Consider the following 19,623-nt stretch of genomic DNA (forward strand, 5'->3'; position numbering starts at 1 on the left):
ATCAACGTCCACCTAGACCCATCCCACATTTCTGTGTGTTGTTTCATGTCAACATTTTGTTTGTTCGTTTTTTTTCTATGACCCAAACACTGACTGCTTTAACTCCATTTTGGGGCATGCAATGTACAACATAATTGAATTGAATGAAATGGTTTGTTAACAACAACAAATTTTACGACCCGAAGGCAAAGATTTTTTAACATGCCCTACTGTTTTCCACACAAAAATATCAATTATCTTATTTACATGTGAAAAATGGATTGTCAAGTTAATGATGTTCAATTAAAATGAGCTTCTTTTGACTGGTTTCTTGTAGAACACGTTATCGTACGGCCGATAGGTCTGTGACTAACTGTTGTCCGGGGTTCGTAGGCCCCCCTTGTATTGGTAAGTTACATTGAGACTACTGTAATCATGTTGTATATCGAAAGGGCGGTGCATAAGATAAACTGGATGAACCGAGCCCTTTTATGAATGACTATAATAAGCGCAATCGAGCCCTTGTTTATTGTTATTTTGCATTTATCCACTATTCTTCTTCCTCTTCTTTTGTTGTTGTTCTTCTGCTTCTTCTTCTTTCCCTCCTTCTTCTTCTCCGTCCTCCTCTTCTTCTTCCCCTTCTTCTTCTCTTCTTCAACTATATTATTATTATTATTATTATTATTATTATTATTATTATTATATCATTATTATTATAATTATAATTATCATTATCATTACTACTACAACTAAAACTTCTAATGAAATTGCCTTATCACTACGATGAAAAAGACGAAAAATTACGAAAAAATAAGGCTTCATGTTCAAGGGAATTGGGGTTGTTGTCGATACGCATGATGGACTAACTTATAACAATCGACTTCGACATCCTGTGAAGTCCTCTCATACCTATAGAAATGCATCCCTATTTCCTCGGATAGGACGTTCAATTGAGGCCTCGTGTAGAGAAAAGTCGCTACCTTTGTACGTTAAGAACCCACTGCACTATTTGTATAGGAGTAGGGGGAAACCCCGGTGTAATGGTCCACCTGCACACACCTCAGTATAGTACGATACTACTCTGTAAAGAGGTATGTACTCAAAATAGAAGAAGTTTCCTCTTACTCATTTTATTACATTTTTAAAACCCAAACCTGTAAGTCAGCATGACACTTGGTAAATGGAGCCGACAAAAAGCAATAGCTAGTCAAGATTGGCCTATTTCAATACACTATAATGTATGACAATAAACTACATGAAACGCACCTTATATATTCGTATCTGAAGGAAATCAATGACATATATAATATCAATATTACGAAGTTATCGAACATATTTGCTATGATATAGTTGTAAGTCAGGTTTTTCTCCTTTTTTTCTTCTTAAAAAAATACTTTTGAGGGACAAACACACGTTTTCTATATGCATCAATATTTTGTTTGTTTTCATCTATATTCCCTTTCCCCCAAGTCTGAGCAGATAATGTGTTAAAAGATCCACGAAATTATCAATTGCATTTATTCATTCTCTACACTGTCATATAACTAGACTGACTTGTTATTGACGTTTCCTTCTATGCAGACGTGAACGAGTGCTCGTCTAACCCGTGTCTTAATGGAGGTCGTTGTAACAATCTTCAGAATGCATACAGTTGTAGCTGTAATTCTGGCTGGAGGGGAACAAGATGTCAAACTGGTGACTATTTTTTTCCTTCCTCGTTCGCAACATGTAGAAATATTATGATTTTAGTCATTGAAGTGCCTGATTACCCATATAATTAGGCAAGGAGGCGACAGAATATACTTTGATAGCGAGGTTTCTGAATATACCATACATTTTTTTTCATATCATAATGACTTTTTTACCACGCTCTTTCGCCTCAATCTTTCGGAACAATTAGAAACAGGATGGTTTTTGACAACGAGATGCCCGAATATCCTCATATTCGTGATTCGAGAGGACGGAATATTTTGTTATTCATGTATTTACCAGCAAGGTGCTCACATACATATAATCATTTATTATCTAATGTGTTTTGTTTACAAATTAACATTTATACCATACTGACAATTTCTTCTTTCTGGGGGGGGGGGGGGGGGGGGGTCCCTCGCACGCAAATTTGTATGGCACTTGGCGTGTACCGCAGTGATGGAAATGAATTTTCTGTTTATGAATGTGGGATTAGGGTGAGGCAAAAGTTGTTATCTCTTGAAAGGGCACCGTGACTATTAAAAAGGTTGAAAAACACTGCATTATACCACGACACCTCTATTAAATCTGTAATACTGTTCAGTATGGTAAATCTATATTGCCGCTAATGTTTCATCGCTACCAATTACGATGTAGATATATGTCTAATGTCTTTTGTTCATACATGTTACTACCTGTCAATGAAATAGTGATTTAATGTTGGTAACATTGTTCGGTTTCCATACAAATATTTATATGTATTTCTATTTTTCACTTTGTAATCATAGGATGTCGGAAGTTTCACATACCTTGACATAAGTAGAATCTTATGAAAGCCCTATTCAATCGAAATTGTCGTAGATGTGCTTAGGTTTAAGGATAGAATGTGTATTATTAATATTCCGCATATAAAGATTCTAGGCCTCTGATTGGTCAAAACTGCAGGCATAAAATTCCCTACTGACAGCTGAAATATTTACTGTGAACAATTTTGCTTTTCGCGGAGTTGACACACAAGCAATAGGTTTACTCTGGGTCAGGTAATTTCCCTACAAATAAATAAATTATGAAAAGCATATTTTTTAAAATAATTTTTATGTTTAGGGTTAGGATTAGGGTTAAAATCATGCTGAGGGTTGCAGTTGGGTTTTGGGTTTAGGGTTAGAATTCGGGTTAGTGTTAGGCTGAGAGTTGCAGTTGAGATTTAGGTGTAGGCAGTGGCGTAATGAGCAAAAACGTTTTTTTTTTTTGGGGGGGGTAAAACAAAATCTGCATGGCCACCATAACATGTTACATGCCGGCCCCGCGGAACGTTTTTCAAAGTAGGGGGTGGGGCTAAGGTATTTACGATCTGGTAGAGAGCAGCGAGCGAAGCGAATGGAGTGAAAATTGGCGTGTGGTCCAGGGGCAAAGCCCTAACGGGGTCAAGGGACGGAGCCCCTGGAAACTCATTGGTTGTAGGCATTTAATTATGGTCAGATGGGCATATTTTGATACCTTATTTGTGATACTGGCAGGTCACTAACTGGCGTGGGGTCAAGGGGGCTGTGCCCCATGAAGCTCATGGGTTTTAGGCATTTATTTACGGTCAGATGAGCATTCAGGGCACCGCGGACGGCTCATTGGTTTTAGGCTAACGGTTAGTAGAATTATGTAGGCGCAGTACCGCGCCGTTTGCAGTTGTGTTTTAAGCTATGGTTACAACTCATAGCAGCGACCGACCGATTTGTAGCCTGGTCAGTCGCCGCAAGAATTTAGGCATCGCCCAACGATTTTTTTTTGGTGAAGAATTCGAGCAGGCGCTGTAGAGCCCCAGCGGCTTCGGTTTTTGACCGCTCGACGGCGAACGCTCGAATAGGTCGGAGCCCGGGCGGCGACCGCCCGGAAGGGCACCGAGCGTACTTTGGGCGGCGAGTGAGCAGGCGCCGCCCGAATTTTAACTCCGCGCTAAAACATCAGCAGCGATCGAGCGATGCTCTAAAAAGAAGCGTTTCCCGGGCGAAATTGGCTAAAAATTCGCCGCCCGGCCGCCGAGTAGGCTACTTTAACAATAGTGAATTGAAGAAAGTTACTTTGTGGATCCGTGCAAATAAGTTGTCTTTGAACCCTTTTCTGCACAAAGTACGACAATGCTCTTTTAGAGGAATGCACAGTGGCCAACCCCAACTGAACAAAAATCGTATTCTTTTCCACAAAAAAAAATCCTATTTTCAAAAGAAAAATCTTATTTTCGATTGATAAGTACTTTCTCACTGCGAAACTGTATATATATATATTTTTTTTTTGGGGGGGGGGGGCGGGGGGCGGGGGTTGCCAAATTGCATAAGTTCCTACATACAGGAAGAAAATTGTGTATAGACCATTGGTTGAATATGTATGATTTCGTCATGACTTGTGTGTTCGATGAACTAATGAAGATCCCCAAATTGCCGATGTGAGATGCTTGTAGGAAAATTTACAAGAGAGAATGGGCAATTCGCCATTGAAAATGGCACACACACACAACATCTTTCAATAATTTTTTTTTTAAAGATTCGTATTTTATTGAGGCAAAATATTATTGTCGTATTTACTTCTAAAATTCGTACGAAATACGATAAAAATCGTACTGGTTGGCAGCTCTGGGGATGTACTACAATGGAAGAAGAATAAGAACCTTCAAAAGACAAACTATATGCTTTTTAGTAATTCCCTAAGAGACTAATTACCTGGAGTCGTACTTTTTGATGATGCTATTAATGTGAGGGTATCTTAATTTTATTCCACCAAGTTTATTGGGTTACGCATTGATGAGAAGCTGACTTGGGCATCACATTGTAGTAATGTAGTTATGTCTAAAAATACTGGTGTAATTTTAAATTACGTTCTTTTGTGCCACAAGAAATTTGCTTATTTTATACTCTACTCTGATTTTGCCTTATCTTAATTATGGAGTGTTGTAGTAGTAGACAGTAGTGTAGTAGTAGACTTTATTGGATAACTTGTTTAGCACAGGGCTAATCTGCCACAAGGTCCATTGCACATAAATAAAAAGCAAGTTAAATATACAACAGTTTAACACATACAATAGCATTAAACAATACATATGACAATAGTTTACAACATACTGAAATGAATTATACATTAATTGATTACAATGAGATACATCATTGACATTTGGCTGATATGAAATACATGCATATGATGAGAAAATTATAAACTATTTATTCATTTATTGACTAAGGAAATAGGATAACAAAATTATCACATATTTTTTCCAAAAAACAAAAAAACTGTGTAAATTATAAAACACAAAAGCATAGAATACAATAAGATGATATGATTTATATAATAAAGATTCCGTTATTCGAAAAATATAAAATCAAAAGGCAATAACGAAATCACATATGAGTCTGGGTACATTATGTGAATGATACCAAATCAAATAACATTTGTGAATTTTATCTAACAATTATTAATTATGTATGTATTAAACCACCATAGATTGCAAGTTATGATGATAAGATGAAATGTGTATTGTGTATAATGCCTCGTATGGCACTTCCGGGGGGGGGGGGAGGGGGCACGTTAGATCAAAGATGAGAATAGGATAACGCGTCTTATTGGCTGTCATACCATCTCTGATATGGACTTTTGAATGTTGTTAAGGTCAGGGATAATCTGACATTCTCGGGTAAGCAGTTCCATTCTCTACCTGCCGAGTAGCTGAAACATTTCTCAAAAATGTTGAGGTGGTGGCCGGGGGGAAGGTACAATTTGCGAGAGGATGCACTTCTTATGTTTCTACTATGTGTTGGCATGAGGGAAGTCACTAAAAACGCAACTAAATAAGATACTTGTCGCTCAGAAAAGGGTGATTAGGATTGTTTTTAATGTAAATTATCGTGCTCATACTAATGTTTTGTTTCATAGTAATAAACTAGTAAAGGTAGAATCTATCTCTTGCAGTTAGGCTCAATCATGTATGATTTTGAAAATGGTACTCTCCCTCCCAAATGCGTTAGTACAGCTATTTAGAAAGAACAGTCAAATTCACATGTACAGTTATAATACAAGACAGGCAACTGCACTCCATTATGTACCGCGTGTAAGAAATGCCATTGCTTTGAATACATTAGCTTGTACAGGTCCCAAGTTTTGGAACTCACTTCCTATTGATGTAACTCGCTCTATCGATCAGTGTCTCTGCTTTAAACGCAAAATAAAATTACATTTATTGAGTAATTATGCTGAAAGTATTTAATGTAAAAATTATGTCATCACATTATTCACATATGATATAATGTGTATTTTTGTCTTGCTTCATTGCCCCCCCCCCCCCCTCTTTTCCAAGCTGGCTCTTACCTTACTAACATTTCTTCATATATTAGCAAACTCGTTCTGTTCTGTTTTGCTCTATTGTACTTTTTTTTCTTCTCTCTCTCTCTCTTCTTTTTCTTCCCCATCACCATTTCTCCATATAACTTTCTTCCTTCTCGACTTTTGTTGTTGTTTTGTTCTGTTTTGCGCTTTCGCTCTCCATCCTTATGTATATTCACATTTTTTCCTTTTCATATATACATCAATCGATCTCTTTTGTAAATATTTCCCATGTGTAATATTATTGTTTCTAGTCTGTTAAGGTAGTTTAGTTGTTAAGTATTTTTTTCTGTTATTATTATATTCTGTTTGGGGACCTTGCTCTAACAAGCCCAGCTTCTATAAGGTCTCCTCTTTCTTTCATGTACAGAACATGATCTTATATAAGTAAATTTTAATAGAATTTCTTTAGTTAATAACAAAAGTTGTATGTCATAGGCTTAGGAACCGGGGGGGGGGGGGGGACGCATCCCCCCCCTCTGAAAAAAAAAAAAATCTTTTTTTTTTTTTGGGGGGGGGGGGGGCTAAGATATCATTAAGCCCCCCCCCAATATTTTTGGCGGGGCTTATAGATATCATTGAGCCCCCAATTTTTCGGTGGGCCTAGATATCATTGAGTCCTTAGGGGCTCAGATACCATTGAGCCTCCAATATTTTGTTCGGGCTCGGATAGGCTATCATTGACCCTGCCCTCCCCAAATATATTTGCACACTTATGTTCTGGGCTGGAAGCTTCATGCGTTTCTATAATCTACAGATCGACTTAGTATTCAAATTATTATTACAACTGAAAGTTCATCTCCCGGACTTCATTAACTAAGTTTTTAAAAATAATTCATTACCCTTTTTTAATCAGATCTGATGTAGGCGTAAAGATTGGTTCTTTATAGTGGTCAGAATGAAAACAAATATCATCCCATTGACCGCGATTCATTCATTGGATGTGGGTTATGACTGTCTAACGTTAATATTGCCCAAAACTTTGTTTCCAAGAACACAAGAAGACACAACTTCGTTGGCACATATGTCTGAGGCTGCATGTGTAAGTAGCTCCTCAAAAAAAGAAAAGTCTGAAATTTTTCGCCGCGATGACATAGACGAGGAACAAATAATTTATTTCAAGGTGAGGGGGTGGGGAGGGGGCGGTCGCCTCCCCCCCCCCAAAAAAAAAAACGCCGACCAAAAAAAGAAGTGAGGACGTAGGAAGAAAAAGAGGAAAAAAGTCGAGAACGGTACAACGAATCGTCTTCTTTCTCTAATAATTTAATTAAATGTCAAAGCTTCCGGGAGGGGGACTGAATACAGATAAGGATTAAGAGTCGAGAAATCGTCGCCGTTTTCACGAACCGGCACAGCCCAACGCGCAACGAAATAAGTACATTCTGAGAAAAACGCGTTTTAAGTTTAGCCCGTTTTGAATTCGCCAGAAACATGCCTTATGTCAAATTTTATATCACAAAATACATATCAATGAAAGGAAAATATTCTGTATTTTCTATACATTCCATTTGTTAAGCATAATGACAATTACTATTAATATTACGAAGCTTTGGACTCTCGTGCCGGTTCGTGAAAATATTATTTTGCTGTTTACGTAGCAAAAATATTTTCACGAACCGGCACAAGCCACTGTGTCGTTTTTCCTATGTAACTTTACGCGCAAGACAAAAGCGCTCGCGCTGTCTTAGCGCGTATTTTATTTTCACGAACCGGCACAACCGCCTGTGTCGCGTCGTCTAGGTCTTGTAAGCGCAAAGATATTTTCACGAACCGGCACAGCCCATTGACTTATAACGGCGCGTGCCGGTTCGTGAAAATATGAATCGTGCTTTTTGGCTCGTGTGTCGTTTTTGTCATTTGTGTAACCATGGATATCTCAAAAACTAAAGCGTTTTGGATGCTGAAATTTGGTGAGATGAAAGATTGTTGATAACTTATGCTAAAAATGCAAAAAAAATAAAAAGTACATTTTGAAGGGATTTCGGTGGCTTGTGCCGGTTCGTGAAAACGGCGACGAAATGTACAAGGAATCGACTTCTTTGTCTAATAATACGTCAAAGCTTCCGCGCTTTGCGCAGGAGGGGGGGGGGGGGGACTGAATTCAGACAAGGATTAAGAGTCGAAAAAGGTACACTAAACGTCTTCTTTCTCTAATAATTTAATGAAACTTCAAAGTTTCCGTGCTTCGCGCGGGAGCGGAGGAAACTGAATTCAGATAAGGATTAAGAGTCGAGAACGGCCGGTACATCGAATTCTTTCTCTAATAAATTAATAAACCGTCAAAGCTTCCGCGCTTTGCGTGAGAGGGGGACTGAATACAAATAAGGATTAAGAGTCGAGAAAGGTACAACGAATCGACTTCTTTGTGTAAGAATACGTCAAAGGTTCCGCGCTTCGCGCAGGAGTGGGAGGGAGGGAAAAAAAACTGAATTTAGACAAGGATTAAGAGTCTAGAAAGGTACAACGAATCGTCTTCAATCAAAGCTTCAGCGCTTCGCGCGGGAGGGGGAAAACTCCCCCTCCCTGCACCCACCCCCTAGGGAGCGCGCTTTGCGTGCTACCGCCCCCTTAAATAAAATCCTAGCTACGCTCTTGGAACCACGCCCTTTGCCTACCCGCTCAGGCAATTATCAAGTCATTATATCGAGAAAAAAAATGACTCGCGCTTTGCGGTAGCATGGTTTGACTGCATATGAAATTCCGAACGTGATTAGCGTCCTAGAACTTCCGACGCCATATTTGTTTAATCTATTTTTTTTGTAACATGTAAGAGCGGGTATGATGCAGATATTTTTCTTTACCCCCCTCCCCCACAACTTTTTTGCTCATTACGCCACTGCTCCATCGTCCCCCGCATCTCGTCCCCCCACCCCCCTCCCGGTCATGAAAATAAATCAGCGCCCCTGGTTAGACCGAAAGCTTCAGTCTTCTTCAAGATAATCTGCCTCCTTTAATCCTGAAGATTCTTGCAGATGCCATATGCATACCCCGCATGATTGGGGTGTACAGCTGCATGGACAAATACACCGGGGTTTCCCCACTCCAGCAAAGCATAGAGAGTCACTTTTAATGCGTATTGACCTTTACAGGTATTATTAGACCTACCGGTATACACAAATATACACACCACACAATATTGCATAGACTGCACATAATAGGACCGCTTGGGCTGCTCGGCAAATTTGACACTAGACTTACCATTTGAATTTCTAATTGTTCTTTTTAACATCAGTAAGTTGAAAAAAGTGTATTTTACTGCTATTTAGGTGTCATCTGTTGTCACTAAAGTACCGATTTTGAGTGAAATCAGTTGAGTTCTGTACAGGGGTGTTTGACATGTTCAGAATTTCAAAAGCACAGCTTTTACTACACAGCCAGGATAATGATGCTCCTATGTGTGGGTTTCCCCCTACTCTTATACGAATAGTGCAATGGGTTCTTTAAAGGGACTTTGTAACATTGTTCAGATGAGAGATAGTGGTGCTAAGGTAGTGAATTCAATGCTAGATGTACAATTAAAGATAATCTGAAAATTTAAGTGAAAACAGATCATTATTCATGATACAAATTGGGAAAAACTGATCTGATCGATTCCTTAATTCTCCCAACTATATCATTCTACTTCTCTTCTGCTACTTGTCGAAGCCTGTTCAGCATCAAGACAAGGAAAATTTAATTACATTTTAGGTGAATGTAAATCGTCACAAAGCAATAAAATGGCTCTACATTCCATTCCAGACAGTTAAGTGTTGACAGATTTTTTTAATGTATTTTTCTCATGGAAAAACGGTTGGGAAAATTCAAAAATGGTTGGGAGAATTTACTGTTAATCACTGTTAGAGGGTGCCTCACATCGACGCTTTCAAAGAAAATCATAGATATCTTTGTGGTTTGAGAATTTTTCAGGATTTTTTGCATGTCAGAGGGTTATTGTAGTAGAAGGAACATAGTAAGTAACATTTTATACAAAAATCAAGCAATTTTTTCATCAACCTTCAACAATGTTACCGAGTCACTTTAAAGAGAAGGTCGAGTTCTGGGAAGCGGTGAAAAATAATTTGTGAGCATTACTCATTCTTATTATGCAAGTGTGGAAGAACATCAGTTAAGACATGTTCCCTGAAAAGCATGGCTCTTCAAATGCCTTCATATGCTAAATATGCATGTAACATCGTAAAAATCGGGGGGGGGGGGGCGGCTTTTTACGCCACGTGTTCGTGTAGTCCCATATACATCTTTCTGTGCAAGTGTTTGTAACTTTAGCAAGACTTTGCCAAATTTCTTATCATTTTGATGATTCCAGAACCCTGCAATACACATAAATTCTTATGCTAGATGATCAACCTTTTCTGGTCGGTTCCACTCCGTTTCTTTCACAATGCAATCGCATGACCAGAACTCAACTTCATCTTTAACGTGCAAGGACGGTGACTCTCCTGTATACGTAACACAGGGCCTCCATTTAACGTCCTATCCGAGGGACGGAGTGTTTTCCCATTAACATAGCCTGCGTCTATATGAAACAAGGGGGGGGGGGGCACGTTAACACACAACGCTGGCTCCAGTCATCCGCCTGGTGGGATTCAAACCCGAGGCATCAACATCAAGATTTTGAATTTTTAGCATAATTTCAGAAGTGTTTGTTCAAATTCCATGAAACTTGTACCCAAGCGTTATTAAGAATTCACAAGTCATGTGACACAAAGTCAAGGTCAAAATTCATTTTGGGTCAGTAGACTAGGATTTTGTTTTCAAAACTTAATATGACAATTAATAAATCGTTTTTTGTTATTTGTTCATATTTCATGAAAGTTATCAATCTTGGTACAAATTGTGTATGGCATTGTATCTGTGGCATTGCCTCTTGGTAAAAATTATTATTTGTTGTTGTTGTTGTTGTCGCAACGTCGTCTTGGGGCACAGTACAGTTTTGAGATCACTTTTGGCAATAGTTTTAACCATGCCCATCAAAACGGTCAATAGTTATAAGAAAACTAACCTATTACCAAAATGGTTTCTATCATTATCTATTGGGAATCAGCCATCAATATTAGGGCACCTAGAGTGTTAAGTCTGACAGACATGAGCGCCATACTAGAACCCACAATCATCACCATGATCGTGTCATTGTGAGTTTATTGTATTAAAGCATGTGATCATGTATTAAATAAATGTTGGTGCCTACTTTTTCAACTTTTTCAACTTTTTCACCTTTTTTTCCTCTATTTGTTAGACATTGATGAATGTGAATCTGGACCTTGTCGAAATGATGGTGGATGTGAAGATAAGGTCAATGCGTTTCTCTGCCATTGCCAATCTGGTTGGACAGGGACAACGTGTGCAGAAGGTATAAGCCCTCTCCATCTCATACTATTTTCGCATTGTCAGGTAGTGTATTTTCCCCAAAAGGGTACTCCTCTAGAATGAAAACAATCGCAAAGACTTTCGAAAATAGACCTAAGGTAGTTTCAATAACCTCTTCCTTTATATATTGAATTATTTGAACATTACAACGGTCTATAATAATCTAAATGTGATTTCTATGGGATGTCCAGTTTTGTATTGAAAGAAAAGGGAAAGTAGTGTTTTGTTGCAGAGGGAGCTACACAAAATAATCTATTGTGAGATAATGGAAAACCGAGTGTTAAATTTGAAAGAACATACAATTTAAATGACAAATCATCTTTGTTTTATAAAAAATTAAAAAAACGGTTCAGAGACGGCTGAAATATCCATAAATAAAACCATTTCTTATATTTGTGGTTCCCCACAAATATTTGATAATTTTGAACCAGCCATTGAAAAAATGAGATAGCGCCTTATACGTTTTATTCCAGCCGATGCCAATGTTGGCTTTTTGTTGGCTTTTTCGTGTTGGTACGCACAACCAGCCGGCCCGTTCATTGTTATTATTAATTAACTAACAGTCATTTTTTTTGTGTGAAAGTGGAGCTGAATATTGATATGATCGTATTTAATATAAACTTCACACATTTTCGGGGTCTAAAATTACCTTCAGAGTAATTTTAGGCTTTAAAAGGGCACTAGAAATGTCATAAATAAGAACAATAGCAATAACCATGATTTTTGAAGGCATTTGCGGTCTTAAACAAGAAGTCAACTATCCCTTTAAGTAAAGGTAGAATAAAAATGATGTATCTTGATGATTCGATTCTGAACGTTTTTTTTTCATTCATTCATTTCGGTTTATTGTGTCGAAATTCCATGTTAAAACAGTAAGGAGACTGATACAAACAAAGATTACAAAGCTCAAAGAAATTAAAAATACATGTACATTAATATGGAAACGATCACAAATTAGTTTAAGGAAAAAATTAACAATAATAATATATTGCACATCATACATAAAATAAATCGAATTTACATACATGGATGAGTGGGGAAAAAAGAAGATAAAAAAGAGAGAATGGACAAAGAATTTCATTTCCTTTTCTCGTAACATTTAGATTTTGACTATTTACATTTTAAACACAATTAACATAAATAAATTGATAGATAAAACGTAATGGTGATAATATCGGATTAACATGTTTCAAACATAAACAATTCTACTATAGTACTAGCAAATATGAAGAAAGTTGGAAATTAAGAAATGAAATGGGCACCTGCAGAAGATCTAAAGAAACAAGCGTGTGTAAATAATGTGTACAAAAGTGTTAACAAATAACAAAATTAAACGCAGTGTCTCATTCTGGCATTATTGTACTATAAATAAATATATATATGCTATGAATTAAAAAGTTGAAATGGGTGCATAAACCATGTAAACGGAATAAAGTTGTTTCATTAATATATGTAGGAACATGAGTATTAAAATATATATATATATATATTTAAGGAATTTAAGCCACGTGTATATTCAGGGCACGTATTTGTGACCAGACTTATTTTTACCATTATAATACAACCATCACAATGATTGATTTCAAGTTGGGTGTTTAGGACTGGTGTTTGTGTTTAATAAACACTAACACAAGCCCTAAACACCAAAATGGAAATCAGCTGGTGTTAAGGCTTTGATCTCTGAATTTTGTCAACTTCCGGTAGCTAGTGTTATTAATTATGCAAAATTGTCGTCTGCTGAACCAATCCTTGTGGCTGGTGTTAATATTTTACGTACGAATGTCCTATTCACTAACACTAGCCCCTAGGGATTAAGCAAATGTTCATTTCCAGTTCGGTGTTAGTATTGTACCCGCACAACAGTCAACGCACGAACAATGCTATGTTATTGTCAGACAATCAAATAAAAATATGTGAAACAGGTCCTTTACTGTGTGATTCATATATTCTTTTGTGTAAAATTAATTATTTTATAAGACCAGAGAAATAAGTGTAAACTTATCCTGTGCTTTTCATGATATCTTTGGTTTTTATGTACTATTTTTAAATCATCGTCGTGAAATCAAGTCAGTGTGGCGATGTCAGTTTTTTTTTTTCTTTTTTTTCACAGTGGTGTTAAGCTATCGATATTGATATCGGTATCGGACTCTGAAATGCCCGATGCTCTTGTAGAAATCGGTACAATTAAATAAAACTTCTCAAAACAAGTTCTGCAAGTCTAGTTTGACTGTAGATTTTGTTTCTTTTGCCCCTTTACAATGATCGATGCCATGTCACCTGAATATGGGACCAAGTCAAAAGAGAAATGTTTGCAAAATGCTTTATTTTTGTCAACAATGACCGCCTCAACCTTGTTAGAAACACAATCCATCCTCTAAACAAATGGAGAATTCATTGTACAGTTGAAAAAAACACGGCAATTGGCAAGATTTTTTTTCTTTACTTAACCCCACATATAAGGGTTATAAACTGGCTTTTCAATGAAAGCAATGTCAATATAGTAATATAGCAGCAAGATAGATATCAGCGCTCAATCTTGAATGACAGATTTTTGTTAACATGTCATTAATTGAATTACTTCACAGATGTTGATGAATGTTCTTCAAACCAATGCCTAAACGGTGCAGAGTGTAATAACCTCATGAACGCCTTCTCGTGTAATTGCTCTTCAGGGTGGGAGGGCTACACCTGTGAAATAGATATTGTTTGTTTGTTTGTTTCTTGATGTGTTTTATTTATTCTGAAATTCTGTAATAAGGAACATTGGTCGTTATATCAAAGACAAGAGACATCACTCCTAGGTATGCGAGTCAGGCAGTCTGCTAGTGTTTTATTCTGCACCCCTATACAGTGCGTCCCCCCAAAACGAAGCCGAGAATTGTCGATGTTTTATCATAACTTATTCACATTTATAATTAATAAATGCCACATATTTGTTAAGCTTAGATCTTCTTCCTTCATTTGATGCAACTCATATGATGCATATTTCACGCACCAATGAGTAAAATTAATTTGAAGAAAGGTTACCAAAAAGTCATTTGGCGAACGGTATCTCAATTTAAAAAAGAAAATCACATTTATAGAAAGTTGAGTTGCAGCCCTTTTATATGAATTCTCAATCAGCAAAAATGAGCGAGGAATGAAAAAGTTCTGTTTTTTAAAGTGGTGCTTGCATTTCCATAATTTTATCAAACGAAATCGTTTTCACTAGCTGCCTGCCGTAGCAAAAATCTGAATTGATAAAAGACTTAACTCCGTTTCATTGACAATCAGCCAAGCATGAAAGTCTTTCGTCTACGGCTGATTGTCAACGAAACGGAGTTAACCCTAATAAGGCCGGGCTATTTGAAGTCTTACTATGGCCGGGGGGGGGGGGGGGGCATTATGCCCCCCCCCTAAGATCTCGGCCGTGAAACGGCCGATCTCCGCGAAAATTTGCATGCATGTCAAGTGAAGTGTATAGAACAATATGATAATTTTAATTTTTTTATAAAAAAAAATAACTCATTTGCATATTTATGGTAATTTATGCAAATAACGTCATAAAATCACATTTTTACCCATAAATCATATATTATTCATATTTAAGCATTTTTTTCACTACATATATTCATTAGACCATTTGGAACAATAATACGACAAAAAAATTTGGAAGAGCCATCTTATTCCTTATGTTATCTCTTGTTTTGATAATTTCTTATGTATTTCATTGTTTTTTTAACTTATGTATGTAATTTTTTTTCTTTTTTTCATTTCTTCCTACAATTCATCTATTTTGACTCCCAAAACAACCACCTAAACTTTAAACAAGACCCAATAACCAATGTTTGATCTATTTTTAGGAAAAATGACATTTCGATATGTTTTGTACACAAATCACAAAAATGAGCGATTTTTGGGCTGACATGCAAAGACAATAGGTCACGTGACCTTGTAACTGTAGGTCCGATTTTTTTTTTTTTTTTGTTAAAGATGCGCAAGACTCTAAAGGAAAAAGTCAGCGAGCGGCGATGCGCCATCCACATGCGTTCTCGAACAATCAGAAAAATTGTGGAGGGGGGGGGGGGGGGCATAATGCCCCCCGGCCTTATTAGGGTTAAGTCTTTTGTTAATTCCGTTAGTTGCTACGGCAGACAGCCAGTGAAAACGAATTCGTTTGATAAAATTATGGAAATGCAAGCACTACCTTAAACAAACGGAACTTTGTTATTCCTAGCTCATTTTTCATATGAAAGGGCAGAAACTCAACTTCCTGGAATTGTGATTTTTTCTTTGAAATTCAGATACCGTCCGCCAAATGACTTTTTAGTTTCCTTCAAATTCAGTCTTCAAATTCATTTTAATCACTCATGCGTGAAAACATGCATTATATGAGTTGCATCAAATGAAAGGGGAGGATCTTAGCTTTCCAAATATGTGTTATTTATTAATTACAATTGTGATTTAGTTATGATGAAACATCGATAATTCTCAGTTTCATTTTTTCTGGGACGCACTGTATTTACGTATACACTGGTCAAGATATAACCAAGCTACATAATATTACTCGTCGTATAGGACATATTGCATCTGATTGTGAAATGTACTCCTTTGGAGTGGAGATGGAAAATATTGAGATCAATAAAATTAAGAAATGCATACATTTCCCCCTTTAACTAGTCATTTTGTTGAAATTCCAATTCTCAAATAGATATTGATGAATGTAATTCCGGACCGTGTTTGAATGAAGGAGCATGCGTTGATCATCCAAACTCATTCACCTGTAACTGCACTGAGGGATGGTTTGGCACCTATTGTCAGAGTGGTAGGTTTCGCAGACCTTGTACGACAGTTTGTCGGAAGTCATGTTTTAAACAATAATTTTCTCGTTTTTTTCTGTCTATAAAATGATAAACATTGAAAGGATTGTTTCGGATAATGAAGGAGGTAACCTATTGCGAACTAGAATAAGAATCAGAATGGCATAAAAGTAATCATATAAAAGGAAATACCTCCATCACTTTGGTTGTGTCATTTGTACAAGTGCTTTCTCCAAAGTGACTCATTGTAGTAATCTGTGGAACTAAGTCCTATCCGAGGGACTTGGTAATTGAGACTTATTGAACTATCAAAGGGCAATAACACATTTACTTGGCTTGGAACCTAGGCCCTTCTAGTTTGGATATCACAGCTTTACCACTGAACCAATGAGTTTTTCTCAATAGGCTTCTGTGCGTCGGACCCTTGTCTCAATGGAGGTACTTGCATACCAGCTGAACAACAATGTGCTTGCTCATCGCTCTACGCAGGAACAACATGCAACATTGACCAAACACAAGATGGTATGAGCTTCATGTGTTCTAAACTAAATAATGCCCGTTTGCCAAATAAAAATCATATCAGATTTCGATCATCTATTGTCTGTTATTGAAATATCTGCAGCATACATTGGGGTGACGGGGTTTCATTCGCGTGTACAATACCAGAACAGGTGTTTAAGTTTAAAAAAAAAAACGCAACTTAGATGAAATGATTGTTGTTATGACAGCTCTGTGTCATGCCTTACCCATGGATAACATTTGTCTCTAGTTTTAGCACTCCAAACATGAGTTAGATCAATATTTAAAGAGGTGAGGAATTGCAACATTTTTTATTACCAGTATTCATATTCCAATATCCAACGATTGTTTAAAAATCATTTGATTATGAGAGTAAGATACCTTGATAAATTATTTATTTATTTTTAGAAAATTATCATGATTTTACAATGATATGTTTCATACAAAAAAGATAATCAGCATTGACGAAATAACTCATAATTATCAATGAACATTTTGTTTGTATCATAATATCTCAATGTGTTTTTGTATATATAAAATCATAAAACAATAATATAGTCTATATTTGTGTTCATAGTTCTGTTATGGGAATTGGAATTTTGATTGAGCGAATATTGTATCCATCTCAAGTTCAAGGCTCTGGGATATTCTCTTTTCATCCTTACTAGGTGTGCCAACCGTTACCTCTCACCCCAGAAATAAAACTGTAGGTATATCGGAGATGGTAGTATTGAACTGTGAATTCCAAGATGTTCAGCACTTTGACTGGTGGAGAGATGGGAAAAAGGTGCCTGACACCCGTGATATATCTAACTATGTCATCGGTGAGATGACCCCCTCTGATCAGGCGTACTATAGCTGTGTCGGTTTCCCAGAAAACGGACCTCATATTGAAAGCAACCACGCACTGCTTAGAATCAGAGGTAATTTTTTTAGATGGGGATTTTTTGACACAAAAACAGTTACATCTAAACTTTTACCTTTAGACAACGACCCAAGACAACTTCTTCTATATCTTCTTATCCCCACTTTAATATGAAACTTACCCAAAATGTTATTACCCAAAAAATAAAATAAAATTATCCGGGACTATTTGTCAGTAAATTTAATTGGGATTATAATAATACTAACTAACAGCTACAATTATATTGCGCGCGTATCCATCCCGGAGATGTTCAGGTGCCTACTGAGTAGTTTTGTTACCCTGTCTTTAGCCTAGTTGCTCTAAGGCGCTTAAAGCGTTTAGGGAACAAACTCCCACCAGGTACCCATTAAATATACAAGGATGACGAATGGCAAATGTAGATCGATGTCTTGCCAAAGGACATTAGTACTGTGGCATGACACCAATCGCGAACCATATAATCCACATTCCCGTGACATAACCTCTAGACCATGATACATACAACCCCATTAGTGTATATCAAACAACACATATCCGTTGAAACTAAGCAACATCGTATCACAACAATATATCATCTGCATATTGCAACACTACTTTTTTTTTTGGGGGGGGGGGGGAATATATTGAAGGTAGCCTAATAAAAATATAATTTCATTTCATAAAATAAGTTTCGAGTGAATTTTGTGTAAGAACTTTTGTGAAATATCGTATATTTTAAACAGTATCTATGATTTTTTTTTTAAAATACAGATATGTCTATTTTTCATCTGAAGTTCAAGCTTGTAGGAAATTTCACGACATTTCAAGCTGATCAAGAATCTTCAGATTACAAGACCCTTGTGCGTGATATTCAAGGAAAGGTAAGGGGATGGAAGCTGTAAAGTCACTTGTAATATATCTCTGAATTAGAATGCTATAAATTCTCCTCAACTGTTCCCAGTTTGTCTGAGGGTACATCCTTGATTCGGAAGCAATGTTGCCCTGCTTCTTAAAATTTGAAGCCTATTCAAGTTTACGGGTAGCCAAGACAAAAACAAATCGAGACAGAAAACAAAACATTTTTAACTGTTTCTTTCATTCACATATTCATTCCTTCGTTCAATTCATTGTCTAATATGAATTCGACATGCAAATTTGCTTCGCTCACAAAGATATTAATTACCATTGTTTAATGATATCGTGTATAGTTCATAAACATTATGCAGAATATGTAAAACTAGCAAAATTCATTTGGCTACATTTTTCAGTGTCTATGTAAGATACAGCCAAACCCTAGAAAAGACAGTTGCTAGGAAATGTCTAATCTTATGTAAAAAATAATCAACTGGATTAAACATCCATGATAATGTTGGGCATCATTTGATATCTAGTCCGAGGCAGTGTTTGAGGCGCCTGAAACTGAGAGTGACACCAATGGCACTATTTACATTCACGTGAATCAACTTCTACCAGATGACGGTGTATTGGTTGATATGAGAGCTTACATAGCCAACAGTAGCATGAGTACACAAGAAGAAATAGACCTGCTGTGGAGCGGATTATCCTCTGTGGCGAAAAGCTCTGACGGTTTCTTTGACCCTTCCACCCTTCTGGTACTAAGTACAGGTGAACCTTGCTCAACTGAAATCATATTTAACCAGCTATAGGAGTTCAGTATTTTTCTTATTTCTTAATTTTCTAAATTAATAATTTTCTCTCTTCCAATTGGCAAAAATTTATCTTGTTTTCCACGCCTTCATTGATTGGAGAAGTAAAAAATTATCAGATGAACCTATGTGAAGAAAAAAATTGTCAAATTTAACCTAATTTTGCCAATTTGTACTTAAAAATAGTGATTTTATTCTTATACTACTGTATTTTGCCAATTTATAAACTATAATTATTTTATAGTTACAACGTACTACATTGTTGATAAATGTTGATAGACTAAAAATGATGCAAAAACGTCACTAAGTGGAGATAGTGTGCTGATATAAGTTGAAGCCAAGTGAATACTATACGATCTAACCA

At 36.7% G+C, this 19,623-nt stretch overlaps 1 protein-coding gene across 1 annotated transcript in view; it reads left to right on the plus strand.

Annotated features, from left to right (window-relative positions):
- The first annotated feature begins 320 nt into the window (after positions 1–320).
- Positions 321–19,623, plus strand: part of LOC100889558 (adhesion G-protein coupled receptor G6) — a 32,114-nt gene continuing 12,811 nt past the window's right edge. Inside the window, exons 1-8 of the mRNA XM_030994726.1 lie at positions 321–387; positions 1,561–1,674; positions 11,261–11,374; positions 16,082–16,195; positions 16,596–16,712; positions 17,378–17,632; positions 18,364–18,473; positions 18,984–19,218. Of these exons, the coding sequence (XP_030850586.1) occupies positions 17,431–17,632; positions 18,364–18,473; positions 18,984–19,218 (547 nt within the window). The 5' untranslated portion in view covers positions 321–387; positions 1,561–1,674; positions 11,261–11,374; ... (1 more) ...; positions 16,596–16,712; positions 17,378–17,430. The remainder of the gene's footprint in view (positions 388–1,560; positions 1,675–11,260; positions 11,375–16,081; positions 16,196–16,595; positions 16,713–17,377; positions 17,633–18,363; positions 18,474–18,983; positions 19,219–19,623) is intronic.

The sequence above is a fragment of the Strongylocentrotus purpuratus genome, unplaced genomic scaffold, assembly GCF_000002235.5.
Source record: "Strongylocentrotus purpuratus isolate Spur 01 unplaced genomic scaffold, Spur_5.0 spur5_scaffold_21, whole genome shotgun sequence".
NCBI lineage: Eukaryota > Metazoa > Echinodermata > Echinoidea > Camarodonta > Strongylocentrotidae > Strongylocentrotus > Strongylocentrotus purpuratus.